At 48.5% G+C, this 22,202-nt stretch overlaps 1 protein-coding gene across 2 annotated transcripts in view; it reads left to right on the plus strand.

Annotated features, from left to right (window-relative positions):
- KCNJ6 (potassium inwardly rectifying channel subfamily J member 6) overlaps positions 1-22,202 on the plus strand; it is a 168,497-nt gene that overhangs the window by 124,175 nt on the left and 22,120 nt on the right. For both annotated transcript variants that reach the window (XM_071566955.1, XM_071566964.1), the window contains one exon: positions 21,021-21,941. In XM_071566955.1, coding sequence (XP_071423056.1) covers positions 21,021-21,941 — 921 coding nt within the window. The remainder of the gene's footprint in view (positions 1-21,020; positions 21,942-22,202) is intronic.

A 22,202-nucleotide genomic window follows, 5' to 3' on the forward strand; every position in this document is an offset into this window, starting at 1 on the left:
GCCCAGGGAGGTTTGGAGTGCCCAGCCCTGGAGGTGCCCAAGGCAGGACTGGCCGTGGCACTCAGTGCTCTGGGCTGGGGGAACAAGGTGGGCATGGGGCACAGGGTGGGCTCCAGGGGCTGGCAGGGCTTTGCCAAGGTGGACATCGGGCACAGGGTGGGCTCCAGGGGCTGGCAGGGCTTTGCCAATGTGGACATCGGGCACAGGGTGGGCTCCAGGGGCTGGCAGGGCTTTGCCAAGGTGGGCATGGGGCACAGAATGTGCTCCAGGGGCTGGCAGGGCTTTGCCAAGGTGGGCATGGGGCACAGGGTGGGCTCCAGGGGCTGGTAGGGCTTTGCCAAGGTGGGCATGGGGCACAGAATGGGCTCCAGGGGCTGGCAGGGCTTTGCCAAGGTGGGCATGGGGCACAGAATGGGCTCCAGGGGCTGGCAGGGCTTTGCCAAGGTGGGCATGGGGCACAGGGTGGGCTCCAGGGGCTGGCAGGGCTTTGCCAAGGTGGACATCGGGCACAGGGTGGGCTCCAGAGGCTGGCAGGGCTTTGCCAAGGTGGGCATGGGGCACAGGGTGGGCTCCAGGGGCTGGCAGGGCTTTGCCAAGGTGGACATCGGGCACAGGGTGGGCTCCAGGGGCTGGCAGGGCTTTGCCAAGGTGGGCATGGTGCACAGAATGGGCTCCAGGGGCTGGCAGGGCTTTGCCAACCTCAGTGGTCCTGGGATTCTGCTTTACAGAGAAGTTTTTCATTCTTTCTCCTCTGTATCCTCTTTGATGTGAAACCATCAGGCCTGATCAGCAATGGCCACTTGGTCAAAAGCCTCACCTCTGGTGAGCAGGGACAGGACCTGTGGCTGGAGCTGTGCCAGGGCAGGGGCAGGTGGGATCTCAGCCAAAGGCTCTTCCCCCAGAGGGTGGTGGGCACTGCCCAGGCTCCCCAGGGCAGTGGGCAGGGCCCTGAGGCTGCCAGAGCTGCAGGAGCCTTTGGCCATGAGACAGGGCCAGTGGGGATTGTTGGGGTGTGCTGGGGTGGCACTGGGTGATCCTTGCAGGTCCCTCTCAGCTCAGGATATTCTGTGATTCTATAATTCTGTCAGGAATCCAAAGTATCCAGAGAAAGTACATCCTGTGCTTTGGGTCTGACAGAAGCTGAGCCTTTAATCAAGAAAAACTGTGTCTGAGGCCAGTGCTGGGTCCAGTGTTAGAGCCTTGCCAGGTCAGAGATGCCATAGGCATAACTGCCAGTCCCCTGCTCTGTCCACTGCTCCCAGCTGCACGTAGGGAACCAGTGTAGGTGTTCCCTCCTATGGATCCAGGCTTGTTCTCCAGCTCCAAGTCACTTGACCAGAGGCCAACAGTTTTATTTTATTTTAAGTAGGAAGAGAACGGAACAGAAGGACTTGAAACAGTGACAGCTTTCTGAGGAGGTGGAGAAGAACAAATGCTGGGAGTCTTTTTAATCAAAAGGTCACAAAGGTCCCTCAGAATCACTAGATCTGATGCACAGCATGGCATGGCCCCCGAAATTTCACCCTGCCAGTCCTGACTGAGCTGTGACTTCCCCCAGAGGAGATTCCAGGCCACCCTTATTTGCATGAAGGGATAACACCACAGATTAAATGTGTTCAGCCTGCCAAGGAAAGGGAGGGGGTTGTGAACAGCACTGAGCACTGGTTCTCCACCACCAGTGTGGAGATGATTTCTTGCTGCCTCCTACAAACCCCCTCCAGTGTGCCCAGCTGCAGTTTTTAGCTCCCAGTTCCCATTTTGCCTGGCCCCAATACCATCAGCATGCCCAAAGAGCACTGAAGGGAGGAACAGGCTGGATGAGGAAGCCCTCATTGATTCCTCAGAGAGGATTCACCAGAGACAAGTCACAATAACGCTCAACATAAAAGCAAATAATGGAGGTTATTCAAAGAGAAGGAAGATCCAACCAGGCAATTTGTTAAGGCTGAAAAGAAGAGTTTGCCCATTCATCACCAGCAGCCCTGCAAAGGGAGCTTGTACCTCATTTGCATAAGAATAACAGTATGGTCACACTGCCACAGCTCAGGTCAGCCAGGAAAGATGGAATTGGTTCGTGGAACCAAGAGACATTTGTCACAGTCACTGTTATTAATGGCTTGCCAGATGTTGCAGGCAGAGCTGGCTCTGTGGATGAAGACAGAGATAATAGATCTGTTAACACAGTGAAGGTGTGGGGCACTGGAGGCAGCACTGGGGCAGGTCAGGCCATCAGCTCCTTGGGTGGATCAGGACTCAGACTGAAAATGAACTTAGAAACTGGGTTGTAGTTTCTTTGGTACCTCCACAGACAACACCCAGTGTGGGTCATCCTGCATTTCTCTGTCTGTAACTGTGTGGGGTCATGAGGGGCATCAGGGAGAGCATTGCCAGCAGAGCAGGGAGGGGATCCTGCCCCTCTGCCAGCCCTGGGAGCCAGGTGGGATCCTGGGGGGCATTGGGAGAGCAGGGCAGGGAGGGGATCCTGCCCCTTTGCCCAGGCCTGGAAGGCACATCTGCTGTGCTGGGTCCAGTTCTGGCTCCTCAGCACAGCAGGGACAGGGAGCTCCTGGGGCAGGTCCAGGGGAAGGTGACAAAGGTGCTGAAGGGCCTGGAGCATCTCTGGGAGCAGGAGAGGCTGAGGGAGCTGGGGCTGTTCAGCCTCCAGAGCAGCTCCTGAGAGGGACCTCCCCATGGCTGGCAGTGCCTGCAGGGAGGGGGCAGAGCAGGGGACACTGAGGGCACCTCCCCATGGCTGGCAGTGCCTGCAGGGAGGGGACAGAGCAGGGGACACTGAGGGCACCTGCCCATGGCTGGCAGTGACTGCAGGGAGGGGGCAGAGCAGGGGACACTGAGGGCACCTCCCCATGGCTGGCAGTGACTGCAGGGAGGGGGCAGAGCACGGACCAGGCTCTGCTCAGGGTGCCCAGCAATGGCACAAGAGGAACGGTCAGGAACTGATGCCCAGCAAGTTCCACCTGCACAGGAGGCAGAACTTCTTTGCTGGGCAGTGACCCAGCACTGAGCAGAGCCCAGAGAGGGTGTGGAGTCTCCTCACTGGAGATATTCCAGACCCATCTGGACACAATCCTGTGCCATGTGCTCTGGGATGGCTCTGGTTGAGCAGGGAGGTGGCACCAGAACACCCACTGTGGTTCCAGCCTGACCCATCCTGTGGTTCTGAACGTCCCCACTGTCTCTATGTCAGATGTTTGAGATGTTGAGATGTCTCTAGGTCAGAGGTGATGTCTGAGCCCCTGGAAGGTTTAGGTGCCCATGCAGCAGTGTCTCTGTCCCCAGTCCCTCACTTACCAAACCTCCAAGGAGCTTGGCTGGGAGCCTCAGGTGAACCTCCCTTTGGGGTCCCTGTACTTGCACAAGAAGGAGAAAAGTGAGGAGCCCAATACCTCTCATTACACACCAGTCCACAGAAAGCATTTTCATTCCAACATTAGCAGAGGTGTCAAGACAGTGAAGGTCTTGTTGCATTCCCCTATCCTGGCCACCTTCCCAGTGCTGTGTCTGAGCAGGTAAATGCCTCTGTAACAGCCTCCAGTAACAAAGGCAGCCTGGGATTAGATAAACAGTGATTTTTCCACTTCTCTTTTTGCTGCTGATCATTTCAGATTCCTTCACAAATGCTGATTTACAAATTCACTGCCCTCTTGGGCTTCAGAGGAAAACAGTAAGTCCAGGGCTGTGTCCAGCTGCCAAAGGCAGAAGGAATTTCCTGCTCTGCTGCTGCTCCCTCTTGCCTGCTGGAGGAAGCATCAGCTAAAAATGTGTCTGCTTCAGAACAAAATACCACTCTCAGAAGCTGGAGGAGGACTAACAGCCCCAAAATAAAGGGTTTAGTCACCATTTGAGAGCTCAGTACCCAATGGCAAAAAAATTGTGTTTGTACACAGAATAGAAAGAGGTTCCCGTGCATCTCCCCCACTGCTCCCGAGAGCTGATTCCATGGTGGGTGCTCCACGTGCCTCAGGTCCTCACTATTCATTCCACACAGGACTCCCACGTATTCTGTGTTGAGGGAAATAAATATCCACTTGTTCACACAGAGAAGATCCACACTGGGATACATGGGAGGTGTGAAAGTCACAAACAAGGGCAAAAACTTAATCCAGGCCTCTTAAAAACTGTTGTAATGTTGATCACAGAATCACCAAGGTTGGGAGAGACCTTCAGGACCATCCAGTCCCACCATCAGCAGCACCATGTCCCCAAGGGCCACATCCAGACACCTCTGAAACACTTTCAGACTCCACCACCTCCCTGGACATCTCACTCCAATACCTGACCACTCTGACACTCTCACATCTGATCTGAACCTCCCCTGGAGCAATTTAAGGTCTTTTCTTCTCATCCTTTCACTCGAGATGTGGCAGAAGACCCTGAACTCCATCATTACAACTTCCCAAAGTGATAGTCCAGCATAAATGGGAAGGTCTTCCCCTTTTCCAGGCACAGGCTCTTGTCTGGGTAACTCTCAGCCACACTGACTCTGCCACTATTAACATTGCAAAGGACTTTTCTTCTGAATCTTCTCTTTTAACATCATCCTTGATGTGCCTGAAAGTTCCAGTGAGACATAAACTATGAGGCATTTTAACAGAAAATATCTTTTTTTACCAAACCAGGATTATATTTGTGGGTTAAAAAATAAAGACATTCAGGTACCATTCCCTTCTTACCTCTCCTTCACCTTCCCTCTCCCCCAACACCCACCAAGCATAAAGGACAGCCCAAGTTCAAATCCTTTTGTTGCTTTACTCAAAGATAAATCCAAAACTCACCCCATGGAACAACTGCAGAAAAAGAGGAACATATTTTATTACAGGCCTTGTGACACCATCATTTTTCTGAGTTACAAACCCAAACTGTCATTATTTATAGGCAGGCAGTAGAATCTGTTGCATTTTATTTTTAATTGCCAGATCTTGTGGGGGGAGGGAAAAAAAAATCCCATCTGAATCCATGTGAGGACATTTTCATTTCTCTGCTCCAGCACTGATCTGAAGGGAAGTTGTTTACAATCCCATACTGGGGAGGCAAATTAGGATGCCTGCTCAGAGTCTGGAAAGAACTGCTCAGAATGTTTCTGCAGAGCAGCTTGGGAGGGAAAGAACTGCTTGGAAATGTTGATTTTTGCCAAGGAGTCCTTTGTGTCCATCTTGTTCATTGCTGGCTAATTACCACCTTTGCAGGCAATCTACATGGTTAGATCTCCTTGGAAACTAGCAGGGCTAGGGGGAAAAAAAATAAGCCTAAGACTCTATATTTGAACTCAGAAATCATTTTTTTTAGCACTGAATTAAGGCCAAATCATCTCAGATTTCTAATGAGTATTACCAGGAACAACATTCTATCAAAAGAAAGATGAAACATCTTCCCTAAGGTCTGTCCACTCCTTATGAACCCCCATTAGGCTCAGAAGATGTGCCAATGGCTTCAAAAATATAAATATATAAGGAGAAAAGTGCTCTCCCATGGCAGGAGAGAGGGAGCACAGGGCCTGGTGGTCCACGGCCCACCCACTCTGGTGTGACCCTGCACGAGGCCCCTTGGAGGGAACATCCCATCTCCATCCTTTCACTGGCTCTTCAAACACCTCATCTATGGTTTCAAACTGCCAGAGGGCAGGGATAGATGGGATATGAGGGAGAAATCCTTCCCTGGGAGTATGGGCAGGCCCTGGCACAGGTGCCCAGAGAAGCTGTGGCTGCCCCATCCCTGGGAGTGTCCCTAGCCAAGTTGGACAGGGCTTGGAGCACCCTGGGCTGGTGGGAGGTGTCCCTGCCCATGGCAGGGGGTGGCACTGGATGATCCACCATCCCTGGAGGTTTTTCAGCTGAGCTTGGCCATGGCAGTGAGTGCCATGATCTGGTAAAGGGACTGGAGGTGGACCAAGGGTTGGACTTGATGATCTCAGAGGTCTTTTCCAACCCAATCCATTCTATGATTCTGTGATTCTATGATCTTCCAACCCAAACCATTCTATGATTCTGTGACTCTATGATCTTCCAACACAAACCATTCTATGATTCTATGGGTTTACCAAACAACTTCCAAATTTCCTGACATTGTCCAACTCCATAGCTCCAAGGGCAAAAACTTTGCAATCCACTACCCAAAGAAAACTTAACTTGAGACTATTTTAAAACCAAACCAATTGTGTGAGATCCATGGCCTGATGGAATTATCCATTCTCCACCTCCATGTCAACCTTTTTGGTCTTCATCTTCTTTAAAGTGAAGAGTCCAAGCTCTTCTTCCCATGTCTTTGAGCAGGTGCTGGGACTCCTCCACCCCTTTGGCTGCCCATTCCTGTTACCTTATCCTGCTCTTCCACAGCCTCCTGAGGTCCAGGGACCACCCTTGGTCCAACTCCAGTCCCTTTACCAGATCATGGCACTCAGTGCCACGGCCAAGCTCAGCTGAAAAACCTCCAGGGATGGGGAATCCACCCCCTCTCTGGGCAGCCCATTCCAATGCCTGAGCACTCTCTCTGCAAAGAATTTCTTTCTGATCTCCAACTTCAATTTCCCCTGGCAGAGCTTGAGCCCATCGTGCCCCCTTGTCCTGTTGCTGAGTGCCTGGTCAGATCTGTAGAAATAAAGCACGAACCCACAACAGTTTATTATTTTTGTGTTAAAATCCACATTCAGTCACCCAGAATCAAAGGCCATCAAGATTCCTTGAGAGCTGGATGTTGCAATCTGGGATAACGGGACAGTCCAGCACTGCCAAGTCTTTGTGCCCTTTCCAAAAGGTGCCTCTCAAAGCACCTTCTTTTGAGGCAGGAAACTGGTGAGTCGTGCATGGGAAAATCCTGGGCAATGATGGATTATTTTCAGGCAGGTTGAAAAAACCTATAGGGAAAAATAAAGAACAATCCAAAGGTTTTTACATATTTCTTTTAGCCCCTCCTTTTAGATTTTTTTTAGCAGAAAAGCCCCTCCTCATCCAAAAAAGGCATTAGAAAGTTTTTCATGTATTCCCTCAGTTTTGGGGCTATTTCATCCTTGGGAACAAGTTGGTTTCCTAAAATTTTACTGGGAAAAAAGAATGAAAAATCTGACCCAGAGTTCAGTATTTCACAGCCAAAATATCACCTTTTTGAAAGCCTGAAATTAAATGTTTTTTTTCCTTCTTAAACTCCTTTGGAAAAATCCTGTTGGTCAAATCAAATCCAATTTACAAAAGTATTTCAGTGCTTATAATTCTTCTTTTTTTCCCTCCTTATATCCCTATAGAAAAGGATAATAGCAATTAGAGCAATTATAGCAATTTCCCAGCAACTCCTTTGAGATATTTTTTCAAACAAATTTACAGACCTCTTTACTTTATTATGCAGCTCAAGTGAAATAGCAGAGTTTAGACACCACTGAATTGCTTCTTTCAAGACAAAATGTTGCTATTTGCCAACATGGGAAAATTTCCCTTTATGGTTTTTATATTTCCAGTCATGTTGGGGCTGACATTGTACTTGCCTCAATACATCCTTGAATAAATTCTTGTGTATGTGGCTATAAAATCCTGCTGAGCTGCTGCTCATTGCAGGAAGGTTTGAAGGGTTTGCATTCAGATTAAAAGTAAGGAAAAGTCTGGCTTGGACCCTGTGCTGGTTTAAAGGGAAACCAGCAGGAGAAACGAACCCAACACAAAAGAGATTATAAGTCAGAGTTACAATTTAATAACAATATTACAATCAATGCAATGGCACAAAGAGAAATTGGGTTTAACCCCCAACCCCAGCAGTGTAACCCACCCCCTGGGACACAAACACAGGGGGGTTTGGTGGCCCCTGTGCTGAGCCCCACGTGGTTCCTCCGAGGCCAAAGGAAAAGGAAGGGACAAACCTGTTGGTGCAGATGATGGCACAGTCTGGGGGAGAGTGGTGGGCTCCTCCTGGCCAGGGTCTGATCCTCCTCTGGATCCAATGAGTGGTCCCAGAAGTCCCCAAACCCCAAGATTGTATCCCCTGAGGTGCAGGTGGGAGCCCCCAGTGCCTCCCCCAGGGCAGGGAGTTCCACACTGGGGGATCTGACTCTGGCAGTCAGGGGGGATTTTGGAATTGTTGCTGACCCATCAGCAGAGCTGAGCCCTCAGGTGGGTGTGGAGGTGCCAAGGAGTCCCTGCAGGGCAGTTCTCCCAGCTCCTCTGCCAGGCTTCTTTCCCAGCCAGCTCCCAGCCTGAGGGCTCAGCTGTGCCCTGGGCAGCTGCTGCCAATGGGCCATTGGGAACAGTTGGTGGGCAATGAATGGAGGGTGGAGAATGCCCAGCTTTGGTCACACCCACACAGGGATCAACTGGTCCCACCTGCTCAACTGGGACAGACCCAAACATATTTTCATTCAACCTTCTGTTCTGGTACAACTATTTAAATCAAAAAAGAAAACAAGCCATGAGTTGAGTTGGTTTAATCTTCTCACACTCGAATTGCTTTGAGGAGAAACCCACAAAACCTGACCTAAACTAACCTGTTGTTGAACATGGAAGGTCCCAGATCAAAGATAAGCATCAGGCCTGTGAAAGAAAAACCCACAACCCTTCAGGCTCCACAAAAAGCAGGAGCAAGTTTTTTGAAGATACTTCACAGGGACACAGTTATTGGGGAAAAAAATAGTTGCCTGCAGCTTTGGGGGGCAGCAGCACTCGTGGAAAAGCCACAATTCTTGTGGATCCCTCATACAGATTCTGCTGGTGTGGTTGACTCAGTGTGTTTTCATGGCATTGGTGGGAGTTCAGGGTTTCTGAGAGCTCCACACACTGCCAGACCCTTTCAGAACCTCACTGAAGCTCTGACAGAAATCTAAAAGCCCCAAACTCCAGCCAGAGTTTCCAAAGGAATCCTGAGGAGGCCACACAGAGTGATGGATAAGGCTCATTTCCTCAGGAGACACAACCAAAGTGCCATCCTGACCTCACCATCTCCAGGCTCTCAAAATACAGCAGCCTGAGATAAAACATTGACCCAGATGAAATTAGAGAGGGGTTTTTTTTCCAAATTTCCTTTTCCCAAATGACTGTTTAAATGTCACTTCCAGCCTGATTTCTCAGTTTTGGGGTTTCTTAACTCTGCATGAAATGGGAGAACAGCAAGAAAGTAGGTTTTTGTATTTCACTGTGACTGTTTTTGGCAGGGAAAAGGGAATGAAGGAAGGCAGTGATGGCCTGATTATTCAGCTTAAAGAAAACACAATCCCAGTATCACCTGCAGAAAGGGGAGAGGAGGGGAAGAACATCAGAGCTGTTCAGATAAATGACCTCATTTGAAGAGGGGGAACTGCCTGGCCCTGGAGACAAAGTTATTTTTGAGGCAACTTTTGGATGCCAGAGTTTGGGTTGGAATTTTAGGCCAAATGAACCAACAGCCACAAAAATCCACCAAGTCACCCCCAGGAGAGGCAGTGACAGAAATGTTGCTTCTCCAGCATCTGTAGGAAACATTGGAGTGAATTTTCTTCTCAGGTGTGTAAAAAGAAGTTCAATTCAAATCCTGCCTGGTTTTTTTTTTTCAAGGAGGAGCATCTTGCTCTCCTGAAACACGTTGCCTGGAAGCAAAAGCCATGAAGATCCTCCTTCAATGGAAAGGAAGTTGTTAAGAAAGAGATCTCCATTATCAGTTAAAAAAAAAAAGATAATTATAATCCCTGTCTGTTTCAATTTTTCCAGCCTTTTCAACCCCTTCTGGAGCTTTGTGCCACTGCAATAGCAGAAAGAAAACCAATATTCTTAGGCAATGTCTGTGACCTGGGGGCAGCTTGTGTGGGTGGAAAATGAGTGAGGAAAAAAGTCTAATTTACAGGAGGAAGTTTGGGACAGTTTTTCACCTTTCTTTTCAAGAATTGGAGGGTAGGAGGGATCATATATCTGTATTTCAAAGTCATTTTGTTCTCCATGGTCCACTTTTCTTGGAAAAACGTTCTCAAAGTTATTTCAGATCCTCTAACCCTGAAATGATCAGATCCAAGGTCTTCTCTGTCCAGTTCTGTGGCAAAGTACCAGGAGCTGTTGGGCTTGGTCTGCAGCCTTAGCTCCTTGTACAGCACATTGATGGGATCAGGTCCTTCCTGTCTGACAAAAACTCTCCTCTCCATCTTTCCAGTGTCTTGTATTTATGACAGTTCATTGATCAAGGGCAACATCTCCCTGCCCTGATTCCTAAATGTTTCCCATGTTGGAATCACAGAATCATGGAATCAGCTGGGTTGGAAGAGACCTCAGAGATCATCAAGTCCAACCCTTGGTCCAACTCCAGTCCCTTTACCAGATCATGGCACTCAGTGCCACGGCCAAGCTCAGCTGAAAAACCTCCAGGGATGGGGAATCCACCCCCTCTCTGGGCAGCCCATTCCAATGCCTGAGCACTCTCTAGAAAGAATATCTTCTGATATCCAACCTAAACCTCCCCTGGCAGAGGTTGAGCTGTGCCCTCTTGTTCTCCTGCTGGTTACCTGAGAGAAGAGACCAACCCCCACCTGTGTACAACCTCCTGCCAGGGAGTTGTGGGGAGTGCTGAGGTCACCTCTGAGCCTCCTCTTCTCCAGGCTAAACACCCCCAGCTCCCTCAGCCTCTCCCCACAGCACTTGTGCTCCAGTCCCTTCTCCAGCCTCGTTGCTCTTCTCTGGCCCTGCTCCAGCCCCTCAAGATCTTTCCAGAACTGAGGGGCCCAATATCGTAGAATCATAGAATGGATTGGGTTGGAAGAGATCTCCGAGATCATCAAGTCCAACCCTTGGTCCAACTCCAGTCCCTTTACCAGATCATGGCACTCAGTGCCACGGCCAAGCTCAGTTGAAAAACCTCCAGGGATGGGGAATCCACCCCCTCTCTGGGCAGCCCATTCCAATCCCTGAGCACTCTCTCTGCAAAGAATTTCTTTCTCATCTCCAACTTCAATTTCCCCTGGCAGAGCTTGAGCCCATCGTGCCCCCTTGTTCTCCTGCTGGTTGCCTGGGAGAAGAGACCAACCCCCACCTGGGCACAACCTTTTGCCTTCCTGATGAGAGCAAGGGAACTAAAGTAGGAAGGCTGAGCATGAAACAGAGAATCCTGGAATCATGGAATGGTTTGGGTGGGAAGGGACCTTAAAGACCATCCACTGCCACAGGGACACCTCCCACCAGCCCAAGTTGCTCCAAGCCCTGTCCAACCTGGCCTTGGACACTCCCAGGGATGGGGCAGCCACAGCTGCTCTGCCCAAACTGTGCCAGTTCCTCACCACAGTGAGCACCAGGCAGGGGTGACAGACCATCCTCCATAAAGGAGGAGAAGGAGTTGGGAATTTTACACACAGTTTGTGAAAGAAATTACTCAAGTCATCCAGGGCAATGTGTTGAGTAAGAACATGACACAAGAGCAGTATCAGCAACAACCGATAAATGTTGTCCCTCCTCAAAATAATAGAACCTAAACATAACTGAGCTGGGCCCCCCAAAAGTCCTCTGGTCTTTGGTCCAGAAACCACCCATGCCAAGGGGTCAGTGACCACAAACACAGTAATTTGTGTAGAGTCACAGAAATACCTGCCCTGAACCTCTAACTTGAGCTTTTCTGGAAGCCAAAGGTCTGGTAAAGAATCAGAGAGGAGCAGAGATGTGGAACAGCAAACTCTTTATTCCAGAAATCTGGATGCAGTGCCAGGCATTTGCCCTGGAGGTGGTTCTGAACTAACACCCACTCCAAGCACTGGGATTTCAGGTAGCAAACAAGTTTTGGGGTCCAATTTGGGATCTGCTCGCTGATAAAAGGCAGAAGATGTTGATAACCAACTGTGTCCACACATCTTTGCAGATTCAGGATGTCCTTTGCCAAGCCAAGGCTTCTTGGCTTCCCTGTGCTCCAAATGAAGATAAATTTAGCAAAGCAGATGTAAAAACAGCATTTTAGAGACTCGAGTGGTAAATTCTGTGATGAAATTGGGTAGAATCCAAGACAAAAACTACAAGGTCAAACGACTCCCAGAAATGGAGTCATGGGTTTAGTTGTTTTTTTCTTAAATTTGGGTTATCAGCTTCGTTTTCCATCCTCCAGAATAAAAGGGCCAAGAATCAGAGATGAATGGAAATGTTTGTACAAAGCCTTACCAGGCTGATTTCTTGCAGCTGTACAGGCTTCAAAGAAATGAAAATAGAATTTTATTTTTATCAAGTTGGATTAGAAGGCAATGATGAAGCAGGTAATGTGAAAAAACAAGGTATCATCCTTCTTTGTAACCACAAATACACTTCATTGCATGTCTTTTCAGGTGAAAGCTGTGCTGAAATAAAAATCAATCACACTCCTGCTCTCTCTGAAATTATGCTTGTGATTCTGTGGGTGCAAATAAGCCTCTGGATCCTTGAAGAGATTTGCCAAGTCAGTGTTTATTGAATATTCTGACCTTTCAAAACAAGGAGTAGCAAAACATCCAGTTCAGTGGAGAAACAATCCTGTACTGATTCCAACAGTGCAGGACCAGCTCCTAATTTCTTTCTTTTTCAGGAAAAAAAAAGAATCTGTGCTCTGTGATAATGACTGATTGCAGTTGGGAGAATCACAGAATCATAGAATGGATTGGGCTGGAAAAGACCTCCAAGATCATCAAGTCCAACCCTTGGTACAACTCCAGTCCCTTTACCAGATCATGGCACTCAGTGCCACGGCCAAGCTCAGCTGAAAAACCTCCAGGGATGGGGAATCCACCCCCTCTCTGGGCAGCCCATTCCAATCCCTGAGCACTCTCTCTGCAAAGGAGTTTTTTCTGCTCTCCAACTTCAATTTCCCCTGGCAGAGCTTGAGCCCATCGTGCCCCCTTGTCCTATTGCTGAGTGCCTGGGAGAAGAGACCAACCCCCACCTGGCCAGAACTTCCCTTCAGGTAGTTCCAGACAGTGCTGAGGTCACCTCTGAGCCTTCTCTTCTCCAGGCTAAACACCCCCAGCTCCCTCAGCCTCTCCCCACAGCACTTGTGCTCCAGTCCCTTCTCCAGCCTCGTTGCTCTTCTCTGGCCCCGCTCCAGCCCCTCAATCTCTTGCCTCAACTGAGGGGCCCAGAACTGAACACAACACTCAAGGTGTGGCCTCCCCAAGGCAGAGTCCAGGGGAAGGGTCACTGCCCTGGGCCTGCTGGCCACGCTAGTTTGGATCCAGGCCAGGATGCCCTTGGCCTTCTTGGCCACCTGGGCACACTGGTGGCTCCTGTTGAGCTTCCTGTCCCTCAGTCCCCCCAGGTCCCTCTGCCTGGCTGCTCTCCAGCCACTCTGTGCCCAGCCTGGAGCGCTGCAGGGGGTTGGGGTGGCCAAAGGGCAGGACCTGCACTTGGCCTTGTTGAACTCCATCCCATTGCAATCAGCCCCATCTCTCCAGTCTCTCCAGATCCCTCTGCAGAGCCCTCCTGCCTTCCAGCAGGTCGACACTCCCTCCCAACTTGGTGTCATCAGCAAATTTGCTGATGTTGGACTCAATTCCCTCATCTAAATCCTCAATAAAGATGTTAAATAGGACTGGAAACCCAAGACAGAGGAGATTGCAGGGATTTCTTTAATTTTCCAGCAGATGATAAGCAGTTCTCCTAGATAAGCCCCTGAGTAGTTCACTTTGTGTCCTGGCTCTGGCTTTATTAGCAAATCAATTGTGCCCAGGCCTGTCCTTTAGCATGGAGTGGGACAGCCCACCCTTTATCCCTGAACTCTGTGGTTTCCAGGATAACCTCATGCAATCTGCCTTTTAGGGATAATTTGCCATAAATTGGGTGTGCTCAGTTCTCCCCAGGTCCAAACCATGCCAGGGAATTTTATCACACAGGAACATTTTATTTTCTAGTAAAGTTGTCACCAGAGTTGTTGTCCTGGCCTTTTCTACTTCAGAACAGCCTTAGAAAGGCACAACCTGATGTTTCCAACACATATTTTTTATTTATAACCTGTAGAATAACATGAAACCAGTGTCAACAACAAAACAGGAGCTGTGCAGGACAGGTTGTCATGAATTTTGAGGCTGTGGAAGTAACATATCACTGAAACAATAATTTAATCATTAATGTGCTTATTTTTCTGTGCCTCAATAGCACTTCAGAGATGTTGCCATGGCACAAATACTTGTCCATGTACAAATACAAAGCAAAAGGAGGCATGAAAAGGGCCTGCTTGTCCCATTTAAATACTTGAAGCCTGTTTTGATTGTCTAATTTATTAGAGTTCCAATATGATCTACCAAATAATTAGAGAATATTGCATATTATAACTGACCTTTTTGTCATCTGCAGAGCTCAGTGCATGTCTCAGTGTAATTTAGCAATTTAATGTCTTGTAACACAGTTGTGAATGTTTTTGTGTGCAAATTCATTAAAAATGCCCCGATTGCACAAATAATTTCTAATCTCAAAATTCCAAAGTGTTGAGCAGCCGCAGTTTTGACTGTGATTCCTGTGTGCATGCAGGTCATCCCCACATTCCTGGTAGGATGAGGGCAACTTGGGAGTTAAGCAGGTGTTTGGAAGGTCCAACATTTTCTTTTATGAGGAGTCCTCCCAAACCTCCCTTGTACTGCCCCCACCTCTGGAATATTTGGCAGTACCAGGTGGCATTTTTTGTTCCCTGCCCTGTTGGCAGGAGAAATGGGGCCTTTTATGACCAGCTCCATCAGCAGCAAATTTGGTGATGACACCAAGTTGGGAGGGAGTGTCGACCTGCTGGAAGGCAGGAGGGCTCTGCAGAGGGATCTGGAGAGACTGGAAAGATGGGGCTGATTGCAATGGGATGGAGTTCACCAAGGCCAAGTGCAGGTCCTGCCCTTTGGCCACCCCAACCCCCTGCAGCGCTCCAGGCTGGGCACAGAGTGGCTGGAGAGCAGCCAGGCAGAGGGACCTGGGGGGACTGAGGGACAGGAAGCTCAACAGGAGCCACCAGTGTGCCCAGGTGGCCAAGAAGGCCAAGGGGATCCTGGCCTGGATCCAAACTAGCGTGGCCAGCAGGCCCAGGGCAGTGACCCTTCCCCTGGACTCTGCCTTGGGGAGGCCACACCTTGAGTGTTGTGTTCAGTTCTGGGCCCCTCAGTTGAGGCAAGAGATTGAGGGGCTGGAGCGGGGCCAGAGAAGAGCAACGAGGCTGGAGAAGGGACTGGAGCACAAGTGCTGTGGGGAGAGGCTGAGGGAGCTGGGGGTGTTTAGCCTGGAGAAGAGAAGGCTCAGAGGTGACCTCAGCACTGTCTGGAACTGCCTGAAGGGAAGTTCTGGCCAGCTGGGGGTTGGTCTCTTCTCCCAGGCACTCAGCAATAGGACAAGGGGGCACGATGGGCTCAAGCTCTGCCAGGGGAAATTGAAGTTGGAGAGCAGAAAGAAATTCTTTGCAGAGAGAGTGCTCAGGGATTGGAATGGGCTGCCCAGAGAGGGGGTGGATTCCCCATCCCTGGAGGTTTTTCAGCTGAGCTTGGCCGTGGCACTGAGTGCCATGATCTGGTAAAGGGACTGGAGTTGGACCAAGGGTTGGACTTGATGACCTCGGAGGTCTTTTCCAACCCAATCCATTCTAGGATTCTGTGATTCTGTTTGAATGAGAGACTGACAATAGCAGAGTTCTCCAAACTGGCCGACATGGGCATGATTTTGCTACCTGGCCATTGTGTTTAAACAAACCTCATGTTTACTGGGAGAGGAGGAAACATTTAGAAATATCTTTTTTTTTTTTGCAATGCAGATTAATAATAAGTGTATATTTTTGTCACGAAGAAAAAGCAGAGAGAGCAAAAATAACTCTCAAGTGAGAGTGCTGCTGTTCACTCCCTTGTTCCTGGAACCATGACAGCCATTATATAACCAAAAAGGAAAACCAGATGAACTAACCAGCTAATTGGGTTGATAGCAAATAAAAAACATAATTAGTGCAAGTCTTTTGCAGCGAAGGCTCTCACAGTGTGGCTGTTCCTCAGCCCTGGTGGGGAACAGGGAGCCTGCCACGTGTTTAAAACTTATTCTTCAAGCATTTCCATGGAAACACAAGGATGCAGAATCCTTGGATCACTTATTTCAGGAATTGGTGTTCCCAAGGTTCAGGTTGGAGCGAGGGCTTGGTCCAGGAAAGGCTGAGATTCTGGTCTAGAATCCTGGGGAATGATGGTTTATTTTCAGGCAGGTTGGAAGAACCTATAGGGAAAAATAAAGAGCAATCAAAAGAGTTTTTACATATTTTTTTGAGCCAAGGCAGAAAAATAAGCAGAAAAGCCCAACCTCACCCAAAAATGGCATTAGAAAGTTTTTCATGTGTTCCCTCAGTTTTGGGGCTATTTCATCCTTTTGAACAACTTTGTTTCCTCAATTTTATTGTGAAAAAAGAGTGAAAAATCTGACCCAGAGTTCAGTATTTCACAGCCAAACTATCACCTTTTTGAAAGTCTGAAATTAAATGTTTTTTTTCCTTCTTAAACTCCTTTGGAAAATCCTGTTGGTCAAATCAAATCCAATTTAAAAAAATATTTCAGTGCTTATAATTCTTCTTTTTTTCCCTCCTTATATCCCTATAGAAAAGGATAATAACAATTAGAGCTACAACCTCCCCGTGAAGGGATTTGTGGGATCTCAGGGTGGCAGAATTTGGGGGAGGAAAAGACTAAAAGGGCATCTTGTAAAAAAGAGAGGAAGACTAAAAATTGACCTTAATTTTTTTCCTCACAGAAGCTGCCTGAGAGTTGGGAAATGACAGCACAGGGAAGAGCCTGGAGAGTTTCCAAATCAGCCAAATGCCCCCAGGGAGATTCAAGTGTCTGCAGGAGTGTTATGTGAGAGATTTTGGTTAAACACAGTCACTGGGCTTGGTTGTCCCTGTCTTTGGGGGTCAGCCCATGTGCTGGGAAAGGCAGGACAGGTTGGTTGTGATGCACAAGGGCTTGAGCAACACAAGGCATTGTGAGAACACCAGTAAAATTTATTGCTGTATAAATAAAAGTGACTTCATTGTTCCTGTAGGAAATAAACACTCTGAAAGCAGCCACGGTGTGGCAGGTGGGCACCTCTGGGTGGGCAGGAACCTTCAGATTTCCCCTGATCCCAGTAACAGAATTGGTATCTGTGTTCCCTTCCAGCCCTGCTGGGCTTTTTGGATGATTTCTGGTAAGTGATGTTCAACCAGGGAGGTCTAGGACATGGTTACCTTTAATAGCAAGGTCAAGAATAAGGTATCAGGAATAAGGTATCACAGAACCTGCACTGTGGATTCTGTGGTTTCACTGAATTATCTCCACTGCTGTCTCTGTAGGCAGCAAGTTTTGCTTCAGCTCTTGCTCCTTCCCTGCCACTCACTTCCTGTTTTCCCCACCCCAGGTGGCACTGACAGCTTTTTGGAGATGGAACTGGGAGTTTTAAATTGAATATTGGGATAAAATTGCTTCCCAGAAAGGGCTGTCAAGTACTGGAAGAGGCTACCCTGGGAAGGTGTTGAGTGACCATTCCTGGAGGGCTTTAAAACATGTGTAGATGTGACATTTGGGGAATGGTTCAGTGGTGACCTTGGAGAATGGCTGGACTTGATTATCTTAGAGGGCTTTTCCAACCCAAATAATAGAATGATAGAATGGATTGGGTTGGAAAAGACCTCCGAGATCATCAAGTCCAACCCTTGGGCCAACTCCAGTCCCTTTACCAGATCATGGCACTCAGTGCCACGGCCAAGCTCAGTTGAAAAACCTCCAGGGATGGGGAAGCCACCCCCTCTCTGGGCAGCCCATTCCAATGCCTGAGCACTCTCTCTGCAAAGAATTTCTTTCTGCTCTCCAACTTCAATTTCCCCTGGCAGAGCTTGAGCCCATCGTGCCCCCTTGTCCTATTGCTGAGTGCCTGGGAGAAGAGACCAACCCCCAGCTGGCCAGAACTTCCCTTCAGGCAGTTCCAGACAGTGCTGAGGTCACCTCTGAGCCTCCTCTTCTCCAGGCTGAACACCCCCAGCTCCCTCAGCCTCTCCCCACAGCACTTGTGCTCCAGTCCCTTCTCCAGCCTCGTTGCTCTTCTCTGGACCTGCTCCAGCCTCTCAAGATCTTTCCTGAACTGAGGGGCCCAGAACTGAACACAAGGACACTCCTAAACCTGACAGAGTTCAGGAAGAATTTGCAAAATACTCTCAGGCACAGGGTGTGACAGCTGGGGATGCTCCTGTGGAGACCTGAGGGCTGGATTGATGATCCTTTTGGGTTCCTCCCAGCTCAGCCACTTCTGTGATTCTGTGCAACCTTCTCTGTGTTCACACCAGGCTCTGACTGGGAGGGCAAAGCAAATTATTGATAAAGCCCCAAAGATAATGAACTAAATTCCACCAGCATTGCCAGTCCAACATAAAGCCCCAAAAGCCAGAGCCTTCCTAGGCTGCCCATAATTATTAGAGGGGTCTCTTGCTGCAGTCACACAGTAACTCCTGTGGACTGGCATTTCCTTGGGCACAGCAGAGAGTTCAGCACCGAGTGTGAAGCTTTAACTTCAGAATTCCTGGCTTTGGTTTCACTCTGCCTGCCAAGGTGCCTGCAATGCCTCCTGCTTGTGTTTGGTCATGCCTTGTCCAGCCTCAGTGCTAATGCCAGGAGGCAGCCTGGCACCCTGGCACCCACTGGGCTGGGTTCATCCTGGGCTGCCACAGCTTCCAGAGTTTCCTTCAGCCCTCAGACACAGCAAGAGCTGAAAAGGTGTCACAGGGTGAGACTCACTGGCTTAAAACACAGAATTGCTCTCAGGTTTCTGTGCTGCTCTCAAACTTTGAGCCTTTCTTTGAACAGAGGAACGTGATGAGGTTGAAGAGAGGCTTGGCTGGCAGTGGGACAGACCAGATGGAGAGACAACCTTTCTTTACCCCTGGGTATTTCAATCACCCTGGAAGCTTCACAAGGCTCTGTGATCTTTCTCCACAGGGATGAGCCTGAATATCCTGAAAAACTACAGCTGCTGTGAGACTCCTCCACAGACAATCTGCTGCAAGGCACATGTTTGGAAGACTGAGAGAATACAATGCCCTTTGAGCCACACTGAGCCAGCAGGAGCAGCCCCTCCATAAAGCAGTGGAGCAGCATCACAGCAGTGCTGCTCTCTAGATGGGATATTGAAAAGAAATTCTCTTACTCAGAGGGTGGGCAGGCCCTGGCACAGGTTGGGCAGAGCAGCTGTGGCTGCTCCATCCCTGGAAGTGTCCAAGGCCAGGTTGGACAGGGCTTGGAGCACCCTGGGCTGGTGGGAGGTGTCCCTGCCCATGGCAGGGAGTGGCACTGGATGCTCTTTGAGGTCCTTCCCACCCAAACCATTCTGGGATTCTGTATTCAGAGTTCATCATTCAGGTTTTCCTTTTCCCTTTACAGTCTGGCAGAAGAATGAGAGCAGTTGGCCAGAAGGGAGAGAACTAGGAGTTCAAGGCTGAAATTCCAGCAGGAAGAAGCCTCAGAGAGCAGAAGGATTTTCAGTAAAAGACAACAATTACCCCAGACTTCACTGTATCCTCAACTTCATGCAAAGCACAGTTGATTAAACCACTCTCCTCCTCAGAAAACTCTTTTTCTTTCTTGCACATCAATGAAATGAAGCTGTTTATCTCAAAGTGCTGGGAAAATAATAAAATTAAAACCAGTGACTGTCATTTGGGGGGATTAAATTCTTGCAAGACCCTCACAGAGCAATGGTGTTTAGGCCCATACCATCAGAGATGAGGTTCACTTGATTTAGAGGCCACAATCTTACAGAATTCAGATGAAATCTGAAGCACTGGAGGTTTTCCTTTGCTGGGAGAAGGACACACAATTCCCTGTCTCCTTATCAGCAAGACATTGATTTTCCATGGCATATGCTTGAATTGCTCCTGGAATAAATTATACTGTAGCCCACCTTTCCTTTAAAAAGGGTGGGATTGGTTCTTTCTGAAAACTGGTGGGTTCTTTCAAACTCCTCGTGGTTATTTAATGCTTTCCCTGCAGCAAAGCAATTGATGGAAGAAAGAGCTCAGCAATAGTTCATCTTCTCTGCTCAGCCCCAAGTGAATCCATTTCCTCCTTTCTCTCTGTTATCTCCATAAGATCTCTCTCGCTGCATGAGAAACCTCATTCATTAAACTGCAAAGGGGGAGAGGGGGAAGGAACCTCTGCTTGATTCTTGCAGAGTTTAAATAGGGCTGGATGGAATTTAAATATGAAATGGGAAACAAGAGTTTGCCTTCTTTGTGTTTGTGTTTAGCAATAAATTGAGGTTGCTCGAAGTCCTTTGTGTTGTACATCTAAGAGGTTAGCAAGGATGATTTTATTTTTTTTTAATTTTATTTTTATTTTTCTTTTATCATTTTATTGACTAATAGCAATTTGATGCCAGTAGTGATACAAGAGGAAGTTGTGAGTTGATTCAGAGAAATAATAAGAAAAAAATACACCTGAGATCAGCTCAGTTGGTTAAAACTTGGCTGTAATAATGCCAAGGTCATGGGTCATGGGTCCAGAGAAGAGCAACAAGGCTGGTGAAGGGACTGGAGCACAAGTGCTGTGGGGAGAGGCTGAGGGAGCTGGGGGTGTTCAGCCTGGAGAAGAGGAGGCTCAGAGGTGACCTCAGCACTGTCTGGAACTACCTGAAGGGAAGTTATAGCCAGGTGGGGGTTGGTCTCTTCTCCCAGGCACTCAGCAATAGGACAAGGGGGCACGATGAGCTTAAGCTCTGCCAGGGGAAATTTAAGTTGGAGAGCAGAAAAAAATTTTTTACAGAGAGAGTGCTCAGGCATTGGAATGGGCTGCCCAGAGAGGGGGTGGATTCACCATCCCTAGAGATTTTTAAACACAGATTGGACGTGGCGCTGGGTGCCATGATCTAGTAAATGAACTAGAGTTGGACCAAGGGTTGGACTCGATGATCTTGGAGGTCTTTTCCAACCCAATCGATTCTATGATTCTATGATTCTATGGTTCAATCCCCTGTGTGGGCCATTGACTTTAGAGTTGGACTCGATGATCCTTGTGGGTCCCTTCCAGCTCAGAATAGTCTGTGCAATATCTGTGCAATAATGCCTGCCTTGTTTGTTTGTGTGTCTTTTCCTGGCAGCCAACGTCCTGGAAGAAGACTCAATGGAGCAGGACATCGAGAGCCCTGTCACTATTCATCAACCAAAGTTGCCCAAACAAGCTAGAGAGGATCTGCCAAAAAACATCAGCAAAGAATGTGCCAAGAGGAAAATCCAGAGGTACGTTAGGAAAGATGGGAAATGCAACGTCCACCACGGGAACGTCCGAGAGACCTATCGCTACCTGACCGACATCTTCACCACCTTGGTGGATCTCAAGTGGAGGTTCAACCTGCTGATCTTTGTCATGGTTTACACGGTGACCTGGCTCTTCTTTGGAATGATCTGGTGGCTGATTGCCTACCTGCGAGGAGATATGGACCACATAGGGGACAGCACGTGGACCCCCTGCGTCAGCAACCTCAATGGGTTTGTCTCAGCCTTTTTATTCTCAATCGAGACGGAAACCACCATCGGGTACGGTTACCGCGTCATCACCGACAAGTGTCCCGAGGGCATTGTCCTGCTCTTAGTGCAGTCGGTTTTAGGTTCTATCGTCAACGCTTTCATGGTTGGCTGCATGTTTGTGAAAATATCCCAACCCAAGAAGAGGGCAGAGACCCTGGTGTTCTCTACGAACGCGGTCATTTCCATGCGCGATGGAAAGCTGTGTCTGATGTTCCGAGTAGGAGACCTTAGGAATTCCCACATTGTAGAGGCATCAATACGAGCCAAGTTGATCAAATCCAAACAGACAAAGGAGGGGGAATTTATACCACTCAACCAGACAGATATCAACGTAGGTTATTACACAGGGGATGATCGACTCTTTTTGGTTTCACCACTGATCATCAGCCATGAGATTAACCAGCAAAGTCCTTTCTGGGAGATTTCCAAAGCCCAGTTGCCCAAAGAGGAGCTAGAAATTGTTGTAATCCTAGAAGGAATGGTGGAGGCAACAGGTAACCTTTCTTATACTTTGTGTAAGGTAAATGCTTTCATTTTAGCAAGGGAAAGCAGCGGGTTTGCTTCGCTTTATAAAGGGCTCACTTCCATAGTCGTTACATTTGCAAAAGGCATCTGGGCTCTGGTTAGCTCCAAAATGAGCAACATGCCCAGTTTAATGGTCTGTTCCACCTTCCCTGATGGAATCAATGTTGTCCCTGCCCCGTTTGGAGAATGGGAATTCTCATTTTCTGAATTTTTCACAATGTGTCTCGCAG

Source organism: Pithys albifrons, chromosome 1, assembly GCF_047495875.1.
Source record: "Pithys albifrons albifrons isolate INPA30051 chromosome 1, PitAlb_v1, whole genome shotgun sequence".
In the NCBI taxonomy this organism is placed as follows: Eukaryota; Metazoa; Chordata; class Aves; order Passeriformes; family Thamnophilidae; genus Pithys; species Pithys albifrons.